The sequence below is a fragment of the Vanellus vanellus genome (assembly GCF_965231255.1).
Source record: "Vanellus vanellus genome assembly, chromosome: 5".
Classification (NCBI taxonomy): domain Eukaryota; kingdom Metazoa; phylum Chordata; class Aves; order Charadriiformes; family Charadriidae; genus Vanellus; species Vanellus vanellus.
The window spans coordinates 75,218,783-75,236,567 of record NC_138910.1 but is presented as its reverse complement, the minus strand read 5'-3'; the positions used below and the strand labels follow the sequence as shown (position 1 = coordinate 75,236,567).

Genomic DNA, 17,785 nt, shown 5'->3' with positions numbered 1-17,785 from the left:
TGCTGTTTCTGTAAGGAAGAAGCCCCGAGCCCTGTAGATGCATTTTACTGCCATTTACAATTACTGAAAACCAGTTGCCATTAATTTGACTACACCTTAAATGATAAGCTGTACAGGGAACGGGACATCTCTTACTCTGTTTTTATAAGAAACAGTATAACAAGGAGTTAGTATCCAGCAAGGCCCATTACACAGTGTGATGCTGCAAAATTAATTGCAGACTGTGTTCTCCTCTGAGCACTACCTTCAGCATTTAGCAGACAATCCAAGTATTAGCCTGACAATGGCTGGAATGGCATTGCCTACACCCATTTCCACTAATGGTAGAAAATATCCTATCAGTGGCAGCTGCACTGGATGAGCAAATGCTTCAGATATCAGCCTGTGGTAACCTCCCTATTTGTGAAAACATACCTAAAATTCCCATTTGCCAGGTGTGGTATTGAACATGAACTGGATGACTCTGGAATTGCACAGGCATCAAAATATAGACACTAAAATCACAGAAAGAGTGAAAGAAGCAGTAATATCACAGTTATGTAAAGATCTCCTTGCTGAATACAAGTCACTAATTATTCCAGGCAGGTTGTACCCTCTTGCTCATCAGTTCATTTCTCTTTCACTAGTATGTATGAGGAAAAGCAAAAGCCAGACACATGCTCATCTTGATCATGTAATTTATTAAGTCAGCAGCGATTGCAAACAGGGAATCATTCCGTCTTACCATCACAGACAAACCCCACTACTGAATCCCATGAAAGCACACATGTGTAGAGAGAACAGGGTGATAAGTACACACACTCCTTCCACTTGTCCTATGAACTTGATGGCTCTGCTTGAACCTTCCTGTTCTCCTAGCAATGTTTTGACTTCCCAGCAGTGTGGCAACTTCCTGCTCAAGCAAAAGCACATTTCTTCACTAGGTGTAATTAAGCCTATAAAAAAAAAAAAAGACCCAGGCTTATTTATGCCTTGCCAAATCACATGATTGAGATTTTGTGGAGTGCTGTGAGTCAGAGCACTTGGGAAGCCCTGACCAGCTACTTCCTCAACATCTCAATGAGACATGTCTGTAAGTTGTTCAGGTTTGTAACTCAGAAGTCAGTCAGCTGAATGTTTCAAGTGTGCTAAAAAAGGTGGGTACCACCTTTCAAACTGCCAGAACCCTTGCAAAACAATTTTGACTACGATACAGGATTAAGCACAATGTTAGCCAACAGAGTATAGCACAGTAAATAATAGTCCATACAGCGGGGAGCTGTTTTCTTGGGCGGGGGGAGAAAAAAAGCTCTTTAGCATCTTTGATATCTGTCCTTTATCTTGCATTTACCAAACCAGAGACATGTTCTGAGTATAAAAGCTGCAAATATTTTTGCTTTAACAGGATTACTTAACTATGGTAGGAACAACTGTTAAAGCTTGTTTTTATTGTACATGTAGACAATGCACGTAATACCTCCCACAGCAATTTTTCATGGGACTGCTTATGAGGGTAAGGCTAATTGAGGACAAGTATTTAATCACCTCTCTCTTACCTTGGCTTATCTAAGAGTTAACATAGAAGGGCAAAAATTGAACCGAGGCACAACTCATACAAATTTTAAAACAAATTAATGTCTCATCTGAGAAACTAATAAAAAGAGTTTCTCACCATGTTTAGTCAATGCAAGTGAAGTCTCATTCTGAATTGCTACCAGTTCATTTGGTCTTTTCTGGCAAATACCAGCCATCCCAAACCATAATGAACCCGAGAGTCCAACCAGTTTGAAAGTATTAGTGTACTGCAATGTCAGGCAGCCCACACTCAACAGCTGTTTCTCAGACAATACTCAAACAAAACTATAGAGAAAGGAAGATGACAAAACTAGCACTCACAAAGGAAGATGCACTTGGTATACATTCCTGATGACAGTGCTGTGAGCCATTGAGGAAATGGGTGTATAAAACCTCTAAACTTTTTATTACATCTTACTGCAATCTCATGGAGTGCTTGTGCAGATTAAAACCATAAAAAGTGTATGAATTTTTCATGGAGAAGTTTCCATCAGTTAAGATGCTAATGATGTGTCTCTGCTTGTTCCCAAAGAACAAGCAATCTTGTTCAAAGAAGTCACCAAGTTCTCAGTGACCCAGACTGCACTATAAAAATCCTCTATAATTTAACAGAATCATCAGGATAGAACACACATACCACTAGAAACAATAGCTAGATTATCCCTTCACATTTGACTATAGCCTTTAAAAGAAAAAGAGTGGATGGAACATTTTTATGGAAAACCCATTTCAAGGTTCTCAGGAGAACTGAGCTGGAAAAATCACCATGTAATGGGATAAACTATTACAATTTCAGGGCTGGAAGCAGCCAACATGATTTCTCAGTGCATGCTGCCAATGAAAGCAACTCTGCAATTCAAAGGGCAGTAGAAGAGATAGAGGTAATAATATCCCTGTGTTCAAAAGTTAATAATTTACAACATCACAGAAATCATGTGGCTGAGAGAAAGGTAATGTAGAAAAGACTAGAAAATGTAACACATCCCTTAGTTTTCAGAAAAGCGGTATCACTTTTGTGTCAAAATAGAAATCTCAGCAAAATACCCAAATATTCAGCAGCAGATTATGAGAAAACCTTATGTCTTTCAGTCAAGCTGAGGAGGCAGGCTGTGGGAGACTTCAGACAGACAGGGGAAGAAGTTCTCATTCAAAGTACAAATTATTTTAGGCCCTATTTGCTTTCGTTCAGAAACATGCACAAATGAAAGCTATCACTAATTATAACTGCCAATCACACAGAGCAGATCAGAGTCTTCAGCAATAGACCAAGTGTTTCAAAATGAGGAGAAGGAACTTTAGTTGCATCATTACTCCCTGGAGACTGTAAAAATGCTGCAAGCTAGTTACAGCTATTTTCAATTGGACACCGTGTGTCAGAAACCACTTGAAAATAGGTCTTGTCACAAAAATGGCAATTCCTTATTAAAGATCTCAGTAAATAACTTAAAAAGTGATTTTCAGTGAAGAAGAACCTGCAGCATGAATCAAAACTTCAACGGATTGCCCTTAAAAAAAAAAAAAAAGAAATCACTGTTCATCTAAAGAGACATGCAAAACGGGCTCAAGGGGAAGGCTGTGTTCGGGTGCCATGCAGCTGCAGAGCAGTAGGATCACTGGGTCAGAGGGTGGCTGTGGTAACAGCACACTGGGGTCACATGCTGCATCTTATCAGCCCACAGTGCAGGCAATGCCTGTGCATCACAAGGCATAGCGAAGTGTACCGAACCTCTATTTCACAATTAAAAGTTTAAAGACAAACAGCAAGTTATGGTATCTTAACAGATTGATCGCCCAAGGCATCAATATGACAAATCCTTCCCTTCTTCCCAAACTCAATATGACCCCGGCAGCAGCACTGCAAGTTCCCCTACACTGGCTTGCCAAGACAAGCCTCAGAAGCAGAGCAAGCAGTAGCAGGGTTCAGTCTGCAGGGATGGTTTGCATGATGGTCATCTCTACCAAGCCTGCCCAGAAGTACTGCACACAAATGCTCTCCTTTTGAAGGGAGGTTACCATTTATTTGACAGAAATTTAAAGCTAGCTAGCAGGTGGTAAAGCAAAGACAACCAACACAGGCCCCGAAGCTGCAGCTTCCTCTGAAGCCACCCCTTTATGTAGAATGAACTGTGGGGCCTGCAGGTTCAAACACTGCTACCATGACTCAGGATGCAGTTTCACAAGCTGGCTAAGCCAACCAAAGCAAGCTGTCAGGAAGAGGAATGGTCAAGCTTTTAGCATGTGTCAGTACTACTACGCACAACTGCATGGTCAGACTTCACAGTAAAGCAAGCTGAAAACCATCTGAAAACTAACTTGGAAAAAAAAAAAAAAAAAGAGAGAGTCATCTGCAACCAGTTGACCTCAGACATCAGCTACTACTGCTGGTGCTTTGCAAAGCAAAGGAAGAGGAAGACTTTCTCCCTTGGTGGCAGGGAAGCCTGAGATTGGTGAAAGCTTTTTAGGGAACTCCAGTCTTTTGTACAAAGGTCCGGTATCTCACTGACAATCTGTTGAAATTTTAAGTCTTCACTTACCTACATCTGGCAACAATTTGCATTGCTTGGAAACTTCCAGCTTCACACATGGCCTCAAAATCAGATCTGATGTTCTCAAAATGTAGTTTGCACCACGTTTCCCAGTGTCTGTAGAAAGCTGGCTCTTCTTTGTCAGTTAAGTTGCATTAGAGAGAATCTAAAAATACATTGAATACTTTCTAATATTACTTTTTGACATAAGCAGTTACTATAGCTGCCACAAGGATGTTGCAAGAAAGGGCAAGAGGTCACATAACTCCTTTTATTCAGCTGGGATATATGCACAGAAAGGTCAAAAGGCCTTGGAATATAATTTTTTGTTTAAATGTTTGCCTTAGCATTAATACTTTATTAAAAATATCAGAAACAACTTCAAGAATTTAAATGAGCAGATACTCTCCTTGTACTCTGAGGAAGCAATTAATTTAGCATAGTTACAAAATCCATCTGCAATGCAAAGTTCAGGGAAATGCCACCTAATATTTGAGAATCTGACAGGTACCAAGTTGCCAAGAAAAAATTGCATCTGAGCAATTTGTTGTTTAGTGAGAGGGTGTTTAATGGTGCTGACAGCCCACTAAACTGTATGCCTTTATCATGTGGAAGTAAAGTAGCTTTTTATACCATTTGCACAGATGTAGCTCTTTTCTCTCAAGAAGCATCCAGGTTTTGTGTTCATTAATTTACATACTACATACTTACAGCAGGTAGAGCAGTACTCCTGAAATAAACGCAAACCAAGGCCTTTGAAGATGTACAAGTTTTTCTTGCGAAAAACACAGTGCCAGAGTCTGAAATGAAAGCCCAGTTCCCAATAATCCTGCTCTAGATATAAACCCAAGCTTCTACCCAAACATACCAAGACCGATTTTAGCATAAGTCTCTTCATTTGCTCTGCTTGACTACCTGAATCCTTGATTGACACTGCAGCCCCCATGTTTCTGAATAAATCCGTGAAGTTCTTCAGTGTCTGCACAGTGGTCTTTGGAGAAAAAAAAAAAAAAGGGGGCGGGGGAAAGGGAGGGGATGAAAAATTAAAAATTACTTGATGGGAAGGCAAACAGTTGAACGTGAATAACCATTCCCTGAACTTCTGCTGTCACTTCCATAAAGTTGTTCTGGCTAATGTTGTGATGTGCTTCTGTTCTGCATCACTTAATTTGCCCAAGCACAAAACACAGATCATTTAATTAGTGTACTCTTGATCTCCAGAACAATCTGTCCGTTCACTTTGCTGAACAAACCAGCACTGTCTTAAAACAATAAGACAACTAATCTTAAGGGCCAGTGGAAGAATTCACTCACCCACCTTCACCTATGGGGCAGTTTGCTCGGCCCCTCCGTACATCCCTACTGTCTGGAGCAGTGCAGTCTGATTCCAGGGAAACTCAGGAGAATCCTTCCTGGGACATTCCTCAGTAGAGGCATGAATTCATCTCTTACATATAGCACAGATTTACTGTGGTGTTAAAACTTCCTTGGTTCCTTCCTGTTAACAGCAATACATTGGTCAATCAATACACTGCTCGGTAATTAAATAATCTGTAAGACCCCCAGTACTCATTTTGTACACACCAAATCCAGAACATTATTTGTGAAGATCCTGGCAGGAGGGTGTTCATCGCAACCCCTAGCTCCCACAGAAGTTGACAAATACTAGTGAATTATCAACATATTTCAGTAGAACTTCAGTAGCAGTTCTAAATTTATCCTTATTCTTGTGCACTCATAGTATTCCTTCATAATGAAGATAAAAGAAAAAACTCACCCAAACCTTATTTCCCTTCCCCCCCCAGGTCCATATTGTATTCTTTTAATGTCAACTCCTTCCACCCTACCAACACTCTTAGCTGCAAACTTAGTTACCAAGTGCTGCATGAGAAATCCCTTACCAGTACTCAGTACCAAGTCTCCAGCATCACCGACTGTATTGTAATCTCTGCCACCTGTTATGTGTCAGCATTTGTTTTTTTTTTTCATAGAGCAAATGCACCACAACTGCAAGTTTTTACAGACTTGCTCTCCTGGGAGAAGCCATCCAGTTCCAGGTTTCCTGTCCATAAACTTGTGAACTACACAAATCTACTAGCAGTCAGGGCAGGAAGACTAGCATTTGCAGTCTTACACATTTCCCAAGTTCTTGATTCTTTCGGTCTTCACTGATTCAGCTTCGATTCTCTCACACGCAATCCAAGAGATGTTTCAACCTATGTTCTGCTCTATTTTCCTATTTTCAAATCATTGTCAAGATCTTTAACATGCAGTACCTTAGTACATCAACAGTGTTTAAGTAGTGAGCAAGTAAGCTCAAGGGCTTCAGAAGAAGTTATCATGCTTCAAGCCAAGCAGAGAACATTTTAATGTTCACCTGTTCATCTTCATGCAGGGAGTTTTTATTGTAGCAACACTCCCCAAAACTACTCTTAGTAACCCTGCATTTCCATCAGCATGTACAAACACTGAGTTATACCATGAACGAATATGAAGAAAAATAGCTTTTCCCACAACAGCCTTGATGGGTTACTTTTAATTAAAATCAGTTTAATGATGGATAAGCTCTAGTATTTCCAGCAGCAAATCATAAGTGGTTGACTGTTTTCAGATACAGTGAAAAAAGTGAAGATATAACTACATAAGCTAGCATATTTAGTTTACTAGTTGTCAAACATAGGAAAAAGTGAGGTTTTAACATGTAAATTGTCATGACCAAGAGCAAAAATTGAGTATTTTGTAGGAATCAGAAGTTCAGCTATATAAACTTATGGAATCATTGTTTCCAATGCTTACTCTTAATCTCTCACAAAATTACTTTTGACATGCTTCCTACATCAGAAACCAACGAGCATGAATTTTCAGCATCTGATTAGTATTTGGGGGAGGGGATGCCCCATACATAAACTCAGTACAGTTGCTATTTTGAAACACTCTTCACTCATTCCCCTTAAGCAAATGGAAGAACACTGCAAATACCTGTTTCCTAGTATCCTTCATTTGCTCTTTGAGCTTGCAGAGGCAGCAAGAGGCAATTCAGTGTGCCTGTGCACATCAATCAAGACATCTCTTCCTCATAAACAGAACACATCTGCAGCTGATTTATGATTAGCCATACAACAAACCAAAGTTTCATTCAACACCACAGGGAGAATAGGAGAGTGGGTATACGGGAGTGTGAAATCCTGAAGCTCTAACAGGATCCTCCCTAGTCCTGCATATATCTTCCCCTGTCACTGTCAGTGAGGATTTGTGCTGTTTGAAACAGCTGCTGCACCCACCTGTCGTTCCTCAGCTAGTGCTGGTAGGTGGAGGAGACAACACACAAGAGGGAGCATTTCCTCTTTTGTACTGTTATTTTATTTTGTAGTAAGATCCATGTAGCATATAAAATATATCAGGAAAAACTGAACAAAGCCTATAAAATAAATGGAGGAGTTCAGATGACAAACCACTACAGCTCTGCTTTTGTGGTTTTATGTCACCAGAACTCGTGTACTATTTACCTTGTACTTTTACAGTTCTCTAGCGTATGAACCTACATAAAAAGCTGATATGTTCCAATTAAGCCATAGTTAAGTAAGATGTAGAGGAAAAAGGCTTTCTTAAGCCACAGCTGCCCTTGACACAGGTTACAATGATGTCTAAGTATACCGTAATGCACATTACATCAAGAACCTTGAAAGAGCCTCTGAGAAAACAGGTTCACATTAAGCATTTTAAAGAAAGGTCATAAATACTGCACTGTACCAACAGTACCTCCCAATGTCCTCCTTATGCCTGAGGAGCATTTGTGGTTTTTAAGAAGCTACTACATAGATGACACCAAACCTAGAGGTAGGTTATAGGCAAAGGTAAGTTACAGGCAAAAAAAAAAAAAAAAAAATATCCCTTTAGAGCTAGTCATTGCACAAACCGCCCAGCAGGAGGCAAGGCAAAATGACAACAACTCTTTCTTCCCACCTTAAAACATTGCTCACACGATGCATTTTGTTTCTAGTGCCCTAAGAATGACAGTGGATCATCAGCTGCTAGTAAATGCAGTCATGCCAAGAGAACAGCTTGAAGTTACTCAAGCAAATATCTGTTACTGTGCAAAACTGGTGCACTGGACTGTTACCAACAAGACCAAGTTCAGGAAGTGATGGTAGAGCACCATCACATTGTTTTCCTTTTGACATGGGAAATACACTACATAATCAACAGGAGAACACGCTGCTAAGCCTACATGGAAGGAGTCAAACATCAGCTTGTCTCAAAAGCTCAGAGAGACAAGAAAAAAGAAAAAGTTGAGAAAGGTTAAAAAAAAAGCACACTTCTCTGAGACCATGTTTTCTTTTTTAGAAAGTTACTGTACCAAACAAGCTGGTAAAACAGCTCATCTTCGATATCACCTGGGATCAAAGTAAAGTTGGTAACAAATATGTGTTCACTTCAACAGGGATGAGAAACATCTGCATGTACAACAGTTAACAGCAAATTAAACCCAAGTTTTAATGGTGTAATGCCTTCAGGTCATGAAACATGGACAAAATTTTAATCTTAACTACCTTCTCTGCGCCATTTGGTGATAATCAAAAGTAACAATGCAGAAGATTCATTTTATTTCTACTTCCAAAGGAAAAGGGGAAAAGGCTAAATAAGTGTTCTCCGATTTGTTCTCCACTATATGTACACCCACACACATACACACACCGCACTTGCACACACCCCTCAAACTGCACTGACATTTCTTTTTGACCAAAAGAGTAGATCCTGGGAGTAAGTGCAAAATGCAAAATCAACTGACAGAAAATGCTGAACAAACAGCATCATAAAAATACAAAATATTTATATTACTGAACTATTAACAGATGATGTTCTCTGTTTCTTTAAAACTTTGGAACCACATAGCTGATTTCTTAAATCTAGTCCATGCCAGCTTCCAGAACTATTAATGATTTAGTTAGCTTCATTCTTTGATGCTTCATCAAAGTTTTCTACGAGATCTGAAAGAGATGAAGATATTTAATACAGTAACGCCCAGTAACATTGCCTTTGTAAGTTTAATGAAAACACATATATTGTAGGAAAGGTTAAGTTATTCTTAACTAGACTCACATATACCCTTTATTATGGGCAGATTTCAAAGGGCTTTTGAAAATAGGGTTTGTTTGAACATACACAAAGAACTAAAAATGCAGGAACACTCAGAAGAGTGGACATTCCAATATGAGATGATCAAGATCTGATTTTCAGAGGTGCCCTACTAGCTGCAGTTGAGTCTTGAGCCATCAGCATTCTTTAAAGAATGCCTGAAGTTAGGCACCCGTGAACTGTTGTGCTCCAGGAAACAGAAGATTTTGGACTGCACTGAATTTTTATGCAAGGTCAAAGAAAAAACAGTGCCAGAGCATTAGGAATTGAACTTCTGGGTCCACTAGTCTGTTGATTTAGCTAAAACACCATTCTGATGGATATAGAAGAGTCTGGTGATTGACAGACAGTTATCAATTGACAAATTAAGAACTTACAATATTTACTGAGAAACTTTCAGACACTGACATAACCTTTGTTTCTTCTGCTACAGAAATAAAAATCCCCACCCTAGACTCTGATTTGAAGACAACCTGATGATTATGTCAGTCATGTCATTTTGCAGCCCTAAAACCCTATTTGGGCTGTTCAATCTCCCTGAAAAAGTATTTTAACCTATTTTCACTTAAGAATTAAGCAATTTGCACAAGGTAAACCTGTTTTCAAAAGCTGGAATCCAAAGTCATCAATGTTTTAATGCTGCCTAGTATACAAAGCCTCCCTCAGTAAGCAAGAAGTATAACCACATCAAGAGCTAAATATTTAAATGCATTAATTGAAAGATTTATACATTAAATGGATATATAAGTGTGCATGTGCCTACCTGGGACATCATCATCTTCCTCATCAATATCTTCAGATTTTGGTGCTTTACTATCCAACACTATAAAAAGAAATTTGGTGCCGAGTTCTCATTATACAGGATTAAAGACAACCACACAACAAAATAAAACCTGTAACATACAGGTGAAAAAAGAAAGCACTTCCCCAACCCCCAATAATGGTGACAAACACACAAGTGACTGGGTATCAACAGTCAGTCATCAGCATGACCAAAAGGTCTACTTGTAAACATTCTTATACCAAAGTGTTAGCACAGCCATTTTCAAATGCTTAGGGGTGTTAAGGCAGAGCTAGCAAAAAAATCAAACGATACAGAAAAACCCCAGTGTTGACCAAATCTTCTAACTGAAGTCATTTGTTTCAATGCAACGATAACATGGTACCGATCAGGGACCAACATGTCATGTGATTCAATTGCCAAGGGGCCCCAACTGCAGGAAAAAGTATTTCTATATCAAGGGTCCTGCATCGAACATAGTCTTCTGTAAGTCATGGAAGTCGGAAAACGCTACAAGTAATCTAGAGACATGTAAGAAATTAAAAATAGAAGAAAGCATTTCTTCTCATTGGTCTGACTTCCTGTACTATCTAAAGAAAGCACAGTAAGTATCTGTTGGTACCAAGGTTCTATCGAAGAAATATGCTTATGATGATGCGTCTAAATTTTGAAAGGTATTTTACATGTTAGTAAAGAATTAAGAAAAATAAACCCTTTACATTCAATTAAACTCCGCACATAAAATAAATTAAGAAGTCCAATTAGTCTTTTTAATGACCATAAGTCTAAACTGTGTAAATATGAAAGCCAAAATTTTTTGAATGTCCAACTTCAGAGCTTGATATTAAGACCGAGTTTTTAGCAATATTCAACATGAAACATGAACTCTGATATGACTACTTGTAATGAAAAGTGTACCTGTTCTACAGTCTAAGAAAGCTTTTACAAACTCATAGCAAAGTCAACAGACTGATTACTTGCATGCTTTAAAGTACTCTCATGTTCCAATTTCATAACACACCACATTGTAAGAATAAATTTCCATCTATTCTTAAATTACAAACTCACTTAGGGACAGGAGTTGAGACCTCTACAAAACACACTACAGTGCTTCCCCAAGGAGGATGTTATTCTAAAAGGGATTGTTCCCAGACTCCATTTCTTAACTGTAAGATTACAGTAATAGTTATACCGCATATGCACACAGCATGCTCCCATGGTTTTAAAATTAGTAGAAAATAAAGAATCACATTAAAAACTTTGATTATGTTTTTTTGTTACTTTGAAGCAAATATTTGATTGAGTTCACTTTTCAAAGTCTTGGTTTAATTCCAAAGGAACTTATAGAGTAGAAGTTAAGGAACATGTTTCTTCCTCTACATCCACAATAGAAATATGTTTAGTATGAACAAAGAAAACAGAATCAATTCCCCCACAAAAAGAACCTGTTGAGTTTTTCCAAGTAAAAACATGAACTTGCTTTCTTAAGTATTCTGTCATACACAGCTGTACACCTGGAATCACAGCATGCCTGATTATCAGTTTTGGTTTGGTTTTGGTTTTGTTTTTAAATCAGGGTCTGCCTATATAGAATATTGACTCAACAAGTTAAAAAAAAAGTTCCCCCCCCCCATATTTCCACAGCAGTGGCAAATAAATAAAAGCACATATGCTTTTGATCACTTTTTAAGTCGCACACGCTACTGTTAAATTTGGGTTAAAACTTTCAATACTTCATGTGTTCTTTAAATCAGCAATGAAATATTCCAAGAAGACCTACCTTGTCTTGGGAACTGTTCAGCTAACTTCCTGAGACTTGTTAAGCTGTCAGCACCAAGCTGGCTTAAGATGCCTGGAAGCATTTCTGTGATCGGTTTAGCCTCTGCATGACCAGTAATTGCAAAAGTGTTAGCAGAGAGGGAAGCTTGAACCTTGGGGTTGTTGAAGTGAATAACTGTTCCATCATCTTTTATCATGTTCACCTGTTTAGATATATTAATAACATTTACCAAAATGTTGCAGCATCTTGTTGAACAAGCATGATAAATTATTAATTCAAATCTAGATTTAATATTAAGATATAAAAAAATTTACAGAGCTAGCACTCCTCTAGAGAAAAATATAACCATGATAAAAGCACCTGGAATTAACAACACCTAAACGGGAAGTTAAGTATGAGTTAATGGTGAAATATGGGTTCATACATACTATATGAAAAAGTTGAATTCAAGACCCATGGTTCCTTCATACAATACACTTATGTAAATACTAAGTAATAATCCTTGCATATTTATATGTTATCATACAGTTTGTGCATGTTTTTAACAAAGACAAAAAACATACATAGGTTATTAGACTGAAAAGTATAAACAAGTTAATATCAGGAATGTCTAAGAAAAAAGACCCCAAACAAAACTTTCAGCCCCGCGGTAACTCTTTACAAACTAGTAAAGCTCTAACAGAAAAGCCTTGCCACATCAGTTTAAGACATCGCCATTCACAGCTACCTGTGTCACCTATCAGGAAAACATTATTGTATCTGTGAATCTTGTGCCTTTGCCAATTCTGCAATCTGGCCTACTTGCTGAAGCTGCCCAAGACAAGGATGCTTCTTATGCATACACACGTAGAACTGGAGGTTTACGTACCAACTGCACTGGAACAGGCTTCTACGCCTTCCCAATAATTCCATGATGACTTTTTTAAGACTAAGGACATCAAACAGTGATCCTGCTCTCTTCCTCCCTGGTCTTCTGAATCACCAAGAATTAAGTTTTACAGCCAGTACCAGCAGCCTGCTTTCCTCCTACTGTCAAAGTTTATACTGGCATATATGTATGGGTTTATGTTACATTTTTTAACTCAAAGGGAGACAGAATGGAAAGTTAAAAAGGTTTTTCTTCTGGACACAGCTAAACTATGGTTATGTGGAAAATAATTTTGTCTGAAAAAAAGGAGAGAGTTCCACCCATCCAACCAAACAGTAGTAGTAAAATAAACTCATGTCAAAACTCATAAGCATTGTTTTTAGTAGAAGTTACAGGGAGAAAACAGAAATTTGGAAACTAGAGAAGAGATCTAAAAATATAAAACCATGCAAGTTATCAATCTTCACACAGCAGCAGAGTTCAAAACATGTTCTGAACAGGAAAACCAGGTGCAGTGCTTTCCTGCAAAGCTAAAGGATGCCCTGTCTTTTGCACATGGGGAAATAGTAAAGGCTTCAAGCACAGTCATCCTCCTACTTAAAAGCCTCTTTTAAAAAAAGCCACACAGATGAGTTACTAATGGTTGACTTAAGATTACTAGCCTCCCCAAACTCATCTATCTATACAAAGTTTACCAAGCTCAACTTGTGTCCACCTGAATACAACATACTGCAATTATGTACCTATCAAGGTAGGAACACATTGCATTATCTACCTTCACATCAAGACATTTACAATCCTTAATAACTGTGTCTGAATAAAGACCTTATGCTCTGTAAGGAAAAAAAAAGCCAAACCCAACAAAACAGAGCAAGAACTGTGTCTGTCTTTGGATTTGTATAGCTCAGCATATGCACATCAAGCTTAAGTAAACAGACAAATTGAGTTGTTTCTGTAGCACAGACACGAAAACTGCCAGGCAAACCAGGCTTCTACAATGAATCTGTATTTGCCTTTGGAAGAGAAGTATGTGCTAAGTGACCTCTGGAAGCATCTTGCAATCCTGCTTAAATTAATTAATCACAGATTAAATATTATGCTTCTTTAAGAGTACTACAGTAATATTGAGTTCACAATGAAAGAACACCTCCTCCTCCCACATGAGCACCACTCTACAGTGACATGGAAATGTCAGTGTTTCAGGTCATATTTTACACGTGTAAAAAAAAAAAAACAAAACCAAAACCACCTTTATATTCCTACTTACATTTAACACAGAAGCTGGTTCTGTAAAGTCTTTGCTGTGTTGTAAGAAATGCCATCTCCTGTGACTACCTGTCCTGGTTTCAGCTGAGATAGGGTTAATTTTCTTTCTAGTGCTTTTCAGATTTGGTATGAAAGGTATGTCAGTAACTAACATTGTTTTAATTGTTGCTAAGTGATGTTTATACTAGTCAAAAACTTTTTTCAGCTTCCCATAGAAGCTGAGAGGGACAGAACAATGGAATGGACAATGGAGTATTCCATACCACAGATGTCACGCTCAGTATATAAATGGGGGATGGCCAGAGGGTGAGGGGTAGAAACCCGTGATCACTGCTGAAGTCAGGCTAAGCAACCAATTCACTGGGCAGTGAGAGTAACCTGTGTCTTGTGTAGTCTTTTACCATCTTATCATTGTTATTTTCCTTTTCCATTATTGTTCTATTAAACTGTCTTTATCTTAACCCACAAGGTTGGGTTCCCCCCCCCCCCCTTTCCCCTCTACCCTTCTCGGGGGTGGGAAGTGGGGGTAAGCGAGAGTCTGCATGCATTAGTTGCTGACTGAGGTTAAACTACAACACTACCACCACAAATTCTGGTCATTTTCATGCATTTAAAGGACCTAACTTTGATAATACAGACTTGTAAGTTTGTACTCCAACTATTTATAGTTTTTTTCCTTTATATTCTGCACCAGACAACCCTTGCTTTAGATGTGCCTGCACCTTAAATGTGGATTTACTGTTCTTCTCTTTAAAGTAGGTAATCAAGTTCAGGAAGTCAAGAATCAAGAGAAGTTTCATTTTGCAATGCATGCAAGACACATACATGACAGCTTACTAGCTTCTACAATCACTATCTGGCCAGCAGAACCTTCTCCCTTCTTTCTCTAGGTATGCATGCATTAACGTAAATGACAACAATTAATCAAATAACTTTACCTATCAGTAACCAGACCTGTAATTTTTTTGAGGGAAAGAGAAAGCTGTCATTAAAAAAAAAAAAAAAAAACAACACCCACACAACAACCACCAAAACACCAGAATAAGTTTCAAACAGAAAACACTTATTTTATCACTATACCTCTTCGATGCCAGCAATGTTATTTACTGCCAGTTTTTTGAGAGAACTCTGAAGTTTTTTGTCATCAGCTGTAGCGGTTCTGTGCACCACCTTCTTCTTTCTGCGAGCTGTTCCCTGGAAAAAAGCCAAGACGCAGTCAGCAATTCTCAAAATCTCACACCACTTACATTTTGAAAGTCGCATCACACCCTGAGCAACCTATCTGTAAGCTGTAAGAAAACTCTGTATCAAAAATGTTTGTTTTTTCTTTCGCACTTCACCTACAACTTTAACTGTCAGTCACACTTTTAAGGTTTTTCTTAAGTGTAGAAGACCAAAAAGACACCAAACAGCAGCAGTATTCTTCCCTTCCCACAAGCTACATTATAAAAATACTATTTACTATTAAGCAATATATAGTTCCCCCAAGAACTTTATTTTTTCCAAGATGAAGCATGAATACAGTGATTTAAAAAAGTCACACTTTTGTAACCAAGAAATTAACATTTTTAAACTGTTCCATAGACAGCAGTTTTGGAATTCCTACTCAGCAAGTTTTTGTACAACCCCGCCCATGGTTATGAGTTGAACACCCACAGTGAACAAACTAAATGCTTTTTTGGGCTATATTAGCTACCTGCTGGCTCAGAGAAAAGAAACAGCTCAGCGCAGAGTCAGATAAGTCCTGGAGCTGGCACAAAGGAAAGAACTCCCCAACAGGGAGAAGAGAAAGACAGAACTGGAACAATCAACAGGTGAGCTTAGCTTGAGCTTTCACAGGTCACAACAAGTCACTGAATTAAAAAGAAAGCTTACACCCTGTGGAAACTACTCATCCAGCAGTTGGGAACTGAAATAAAATTGCATTTCAGGTACCAGATCACACAAAAAAACCCCAAAGCATATTTTTCAGGCCTCAAACATACATACTTTTTTTCTCCCTCCCATGAACTAAAGCCTATGTTTTGAAAAAAAAAAAAAAAAAAAAATAAATTCAGAGGCGTTTCTCCTTCAACCTCTAAATTACAGGAAACAGTGCCTCTCTGATGGTTTTCTTACCTTTCCTCCTATTCGGACCTGCGCTTGAAGCTTGGCCAGTTTTTCTTGGTTCATATTGCTGCGTCTAAATAAGAAGGAGATACAAATACAAGTTAACTATCAGAATATTAAGAAAATTTTTTCCACCATCCATTTTAAAAGTACTTTTAAAGTTGCAGTGGGTTTTTAAACTTACAGGAAATTTGCCAAGACAGTACAAACAAATACACATAAAGAAAAAGCTTTAAAGCCCCACCACCCAAATAATATGAACTCCTCCAGCAGACACCCGTTTAGCTGAAGCATCTGTATCATGATGAGGCAAATCGACAGGACATTTGATTTCGCATCAGTCTGAGATACTAACTGTGAGTTTCCAAGTATGCCAGTTTACTGTTGGAACCATTTGACTAAACTACTGACACAGAACAGACCCAAATCAGCACGTACAGCACGAGGGCTTCTAGGAAAACACTTCTATCTTTAAGAGAGCCCAGGGACAGTTTCATCAGCACGCTACTTTGAATACTATTTCCAAATAATGGATCTCCGATACTTTTAACTAATAAGCCAGCTCCGAACTCAGTAAAGTTCATATCTTGACAGATCTCTTCTACGACCCTCTGGCAGCTATTCATCCAATTCAATGACTGGGAAGTTAGTCAAGTGGCTGCTCCAACGGATCAGGTGGGACCTTTAAAGGTTAGAAGACCTGAAAATCTGTAATGGGTGGAATAACACCTCAAGCCTTCCAACAAGAAGGCATTTCGCTGCTCTGCCCTAAGAAATCATCAGTGTCCGTCCGAATGAAGGGGAAACCCCCTCTGCATTTGTAGTGGTACTGGGAAAGCGACGGGGAGGGGGAGACGGGGCTCCCCGCGGGCGAGCGGGGACCCAGCGCAGCCCCAGCGCGGCCGGGAGGATCACTACACAGACGGGGACTGCGCCGGGGCGGTGGCAGAGGGGCCTCGGACCGGCAGGGAGGCTCGCTGGCTACCCCCGAGGCACGGGGAGCGGGAGGGGATCGAGGCCCCGACCCCCGGGAGCCAGAGCAACACCGCCTGCCCGGGGCACCGCAGTCCTAGGGGAAAGCCGCGGGCCACCCAAGGAGCCACGGCAGATCCCACCACACCGCGTCCTGGCGCATGGCCTCGCTCCCCCGTCCTCCCCTCGGAGAACGGCCGCCGGCCGCGGCCCCGCCACGGCCCAGCGAGACGAATGGGGACGAAGCGGCGCCCAGCTACGGCGGCGCGGCGCCCCGACTCACCCCAGGAGGCGGCAGGGGAATAGGGGGTGGGCCGTATCGGCGAAGCAGTGCCGGCGGGCGCGAAGGTCTCACCTGAGCCCGGCGGATCCCCCGCAGCCCAACACGCGGTGAGAACAAGATGGCGGCCAAGGAAGGAAAGAGAGGCGCACAGAGAAAGGAAGCTTCGCGCCACGTGACGGAGCCAGCCCGCCCGCGGATTGGCCGCGCCACGGAATGACATTTGCATAGCGGCGGGGGTGGGGGCGCGGGGAGGCGTGCGTGCGGCGCGCGGCGCCTCCTGGGAGTTGTAGTCTCCGGGGACGGGAAGGGACCGGCGGAGGACAACCCTGACCCGGGAGGCGGCGGCTCCGAACGTGTCCCCGGGCTCGGCCCCTTTTGGCGAACCCTCCTTCATTCGCGAGTGGGTTTTACCTTCCCAACCAGCAACTCTCGAGATTAGCGGGACAAAAGGGTTTATTTGGGAGAAGATCATAAATCCGGAACCCACCCCTTTCTGCCGGATCGCCTCGAT

The 17,785-nt window shown here is 40.2% G+C and overlaps 1 protein-coding gene and 1 long non-coding RNA gene across 4 annotated transcripts; both read right to left on the bottom strand.

Moving 5' to 3' along the window:
• Window positions 1–669: 669 nt before the first annotated feature.
• On the bottom strand, window positions 670–5,469 carry LOC309672251. 2 transcript variants are annotated; one of them, XR_014269225.1, is made up of 4 exons: window positions 5,398–5,469; window positions 4,948–5,070; window positions 4,089–4,245; window positions 670–935 (listed from the first exon to the last, which is right to left on the bottom strand). It is a non-coding gene; the product is annotated as an uncharacterized lncRNA (long non-coding RNA). The 2 variants fall into 2 exon arrangements; XR_014269226.1 differs by lacking the exon at window positions 5,398–5,469 and having other exon boundaries at window positions 4,995–5,006.
• Window positions 5,470–5,501: 32 nt separating this feature from the next.
• Window positions 5,502–17,443, bottom strand: BTF3L4 (basic transcription factor 3 like 4). 2 transcript variants are annotated; one of them, XR_014269202.1, is made up of 7 exons: window positions 17,347–17,443; window positions 16,029–16,092; window positions 14,991–15,104; window positions 11,777–11,978; window positions 9,979–10,038; window positions 8,924–9,067; window positions 5,502–5,577 (listed from the first exon to the last, which is right to left on the bottom strand). XR_014269202.1 is itself a non-coding variant. In XM_082483219.1 (6 exons), the coding sequence occupies exons 2-6, from the start codon at window positions 16,080–16,082 to the stop codon at window positions 9,021–9,023; spliced, it is 477 nt and encodes a 158-aa protein (XP_082339345.1). In that variant the 5' UTR covers window positions 16,083–16,092; window positions 17,347–17,443; the 3' UTR covers window positions 6,605–9,020. The 2 variants fall into 2 exon arrangements, 1 of the variants encoding a protein (XP_082339345.1); XM_082483219.1 differs by lacking the exon at window positions 5,502–5,577 and having other exon boundaries at window positions 6,605–9,067.
• Window positions 17,444–17,785: the final 342 nt, after the last annotated feature.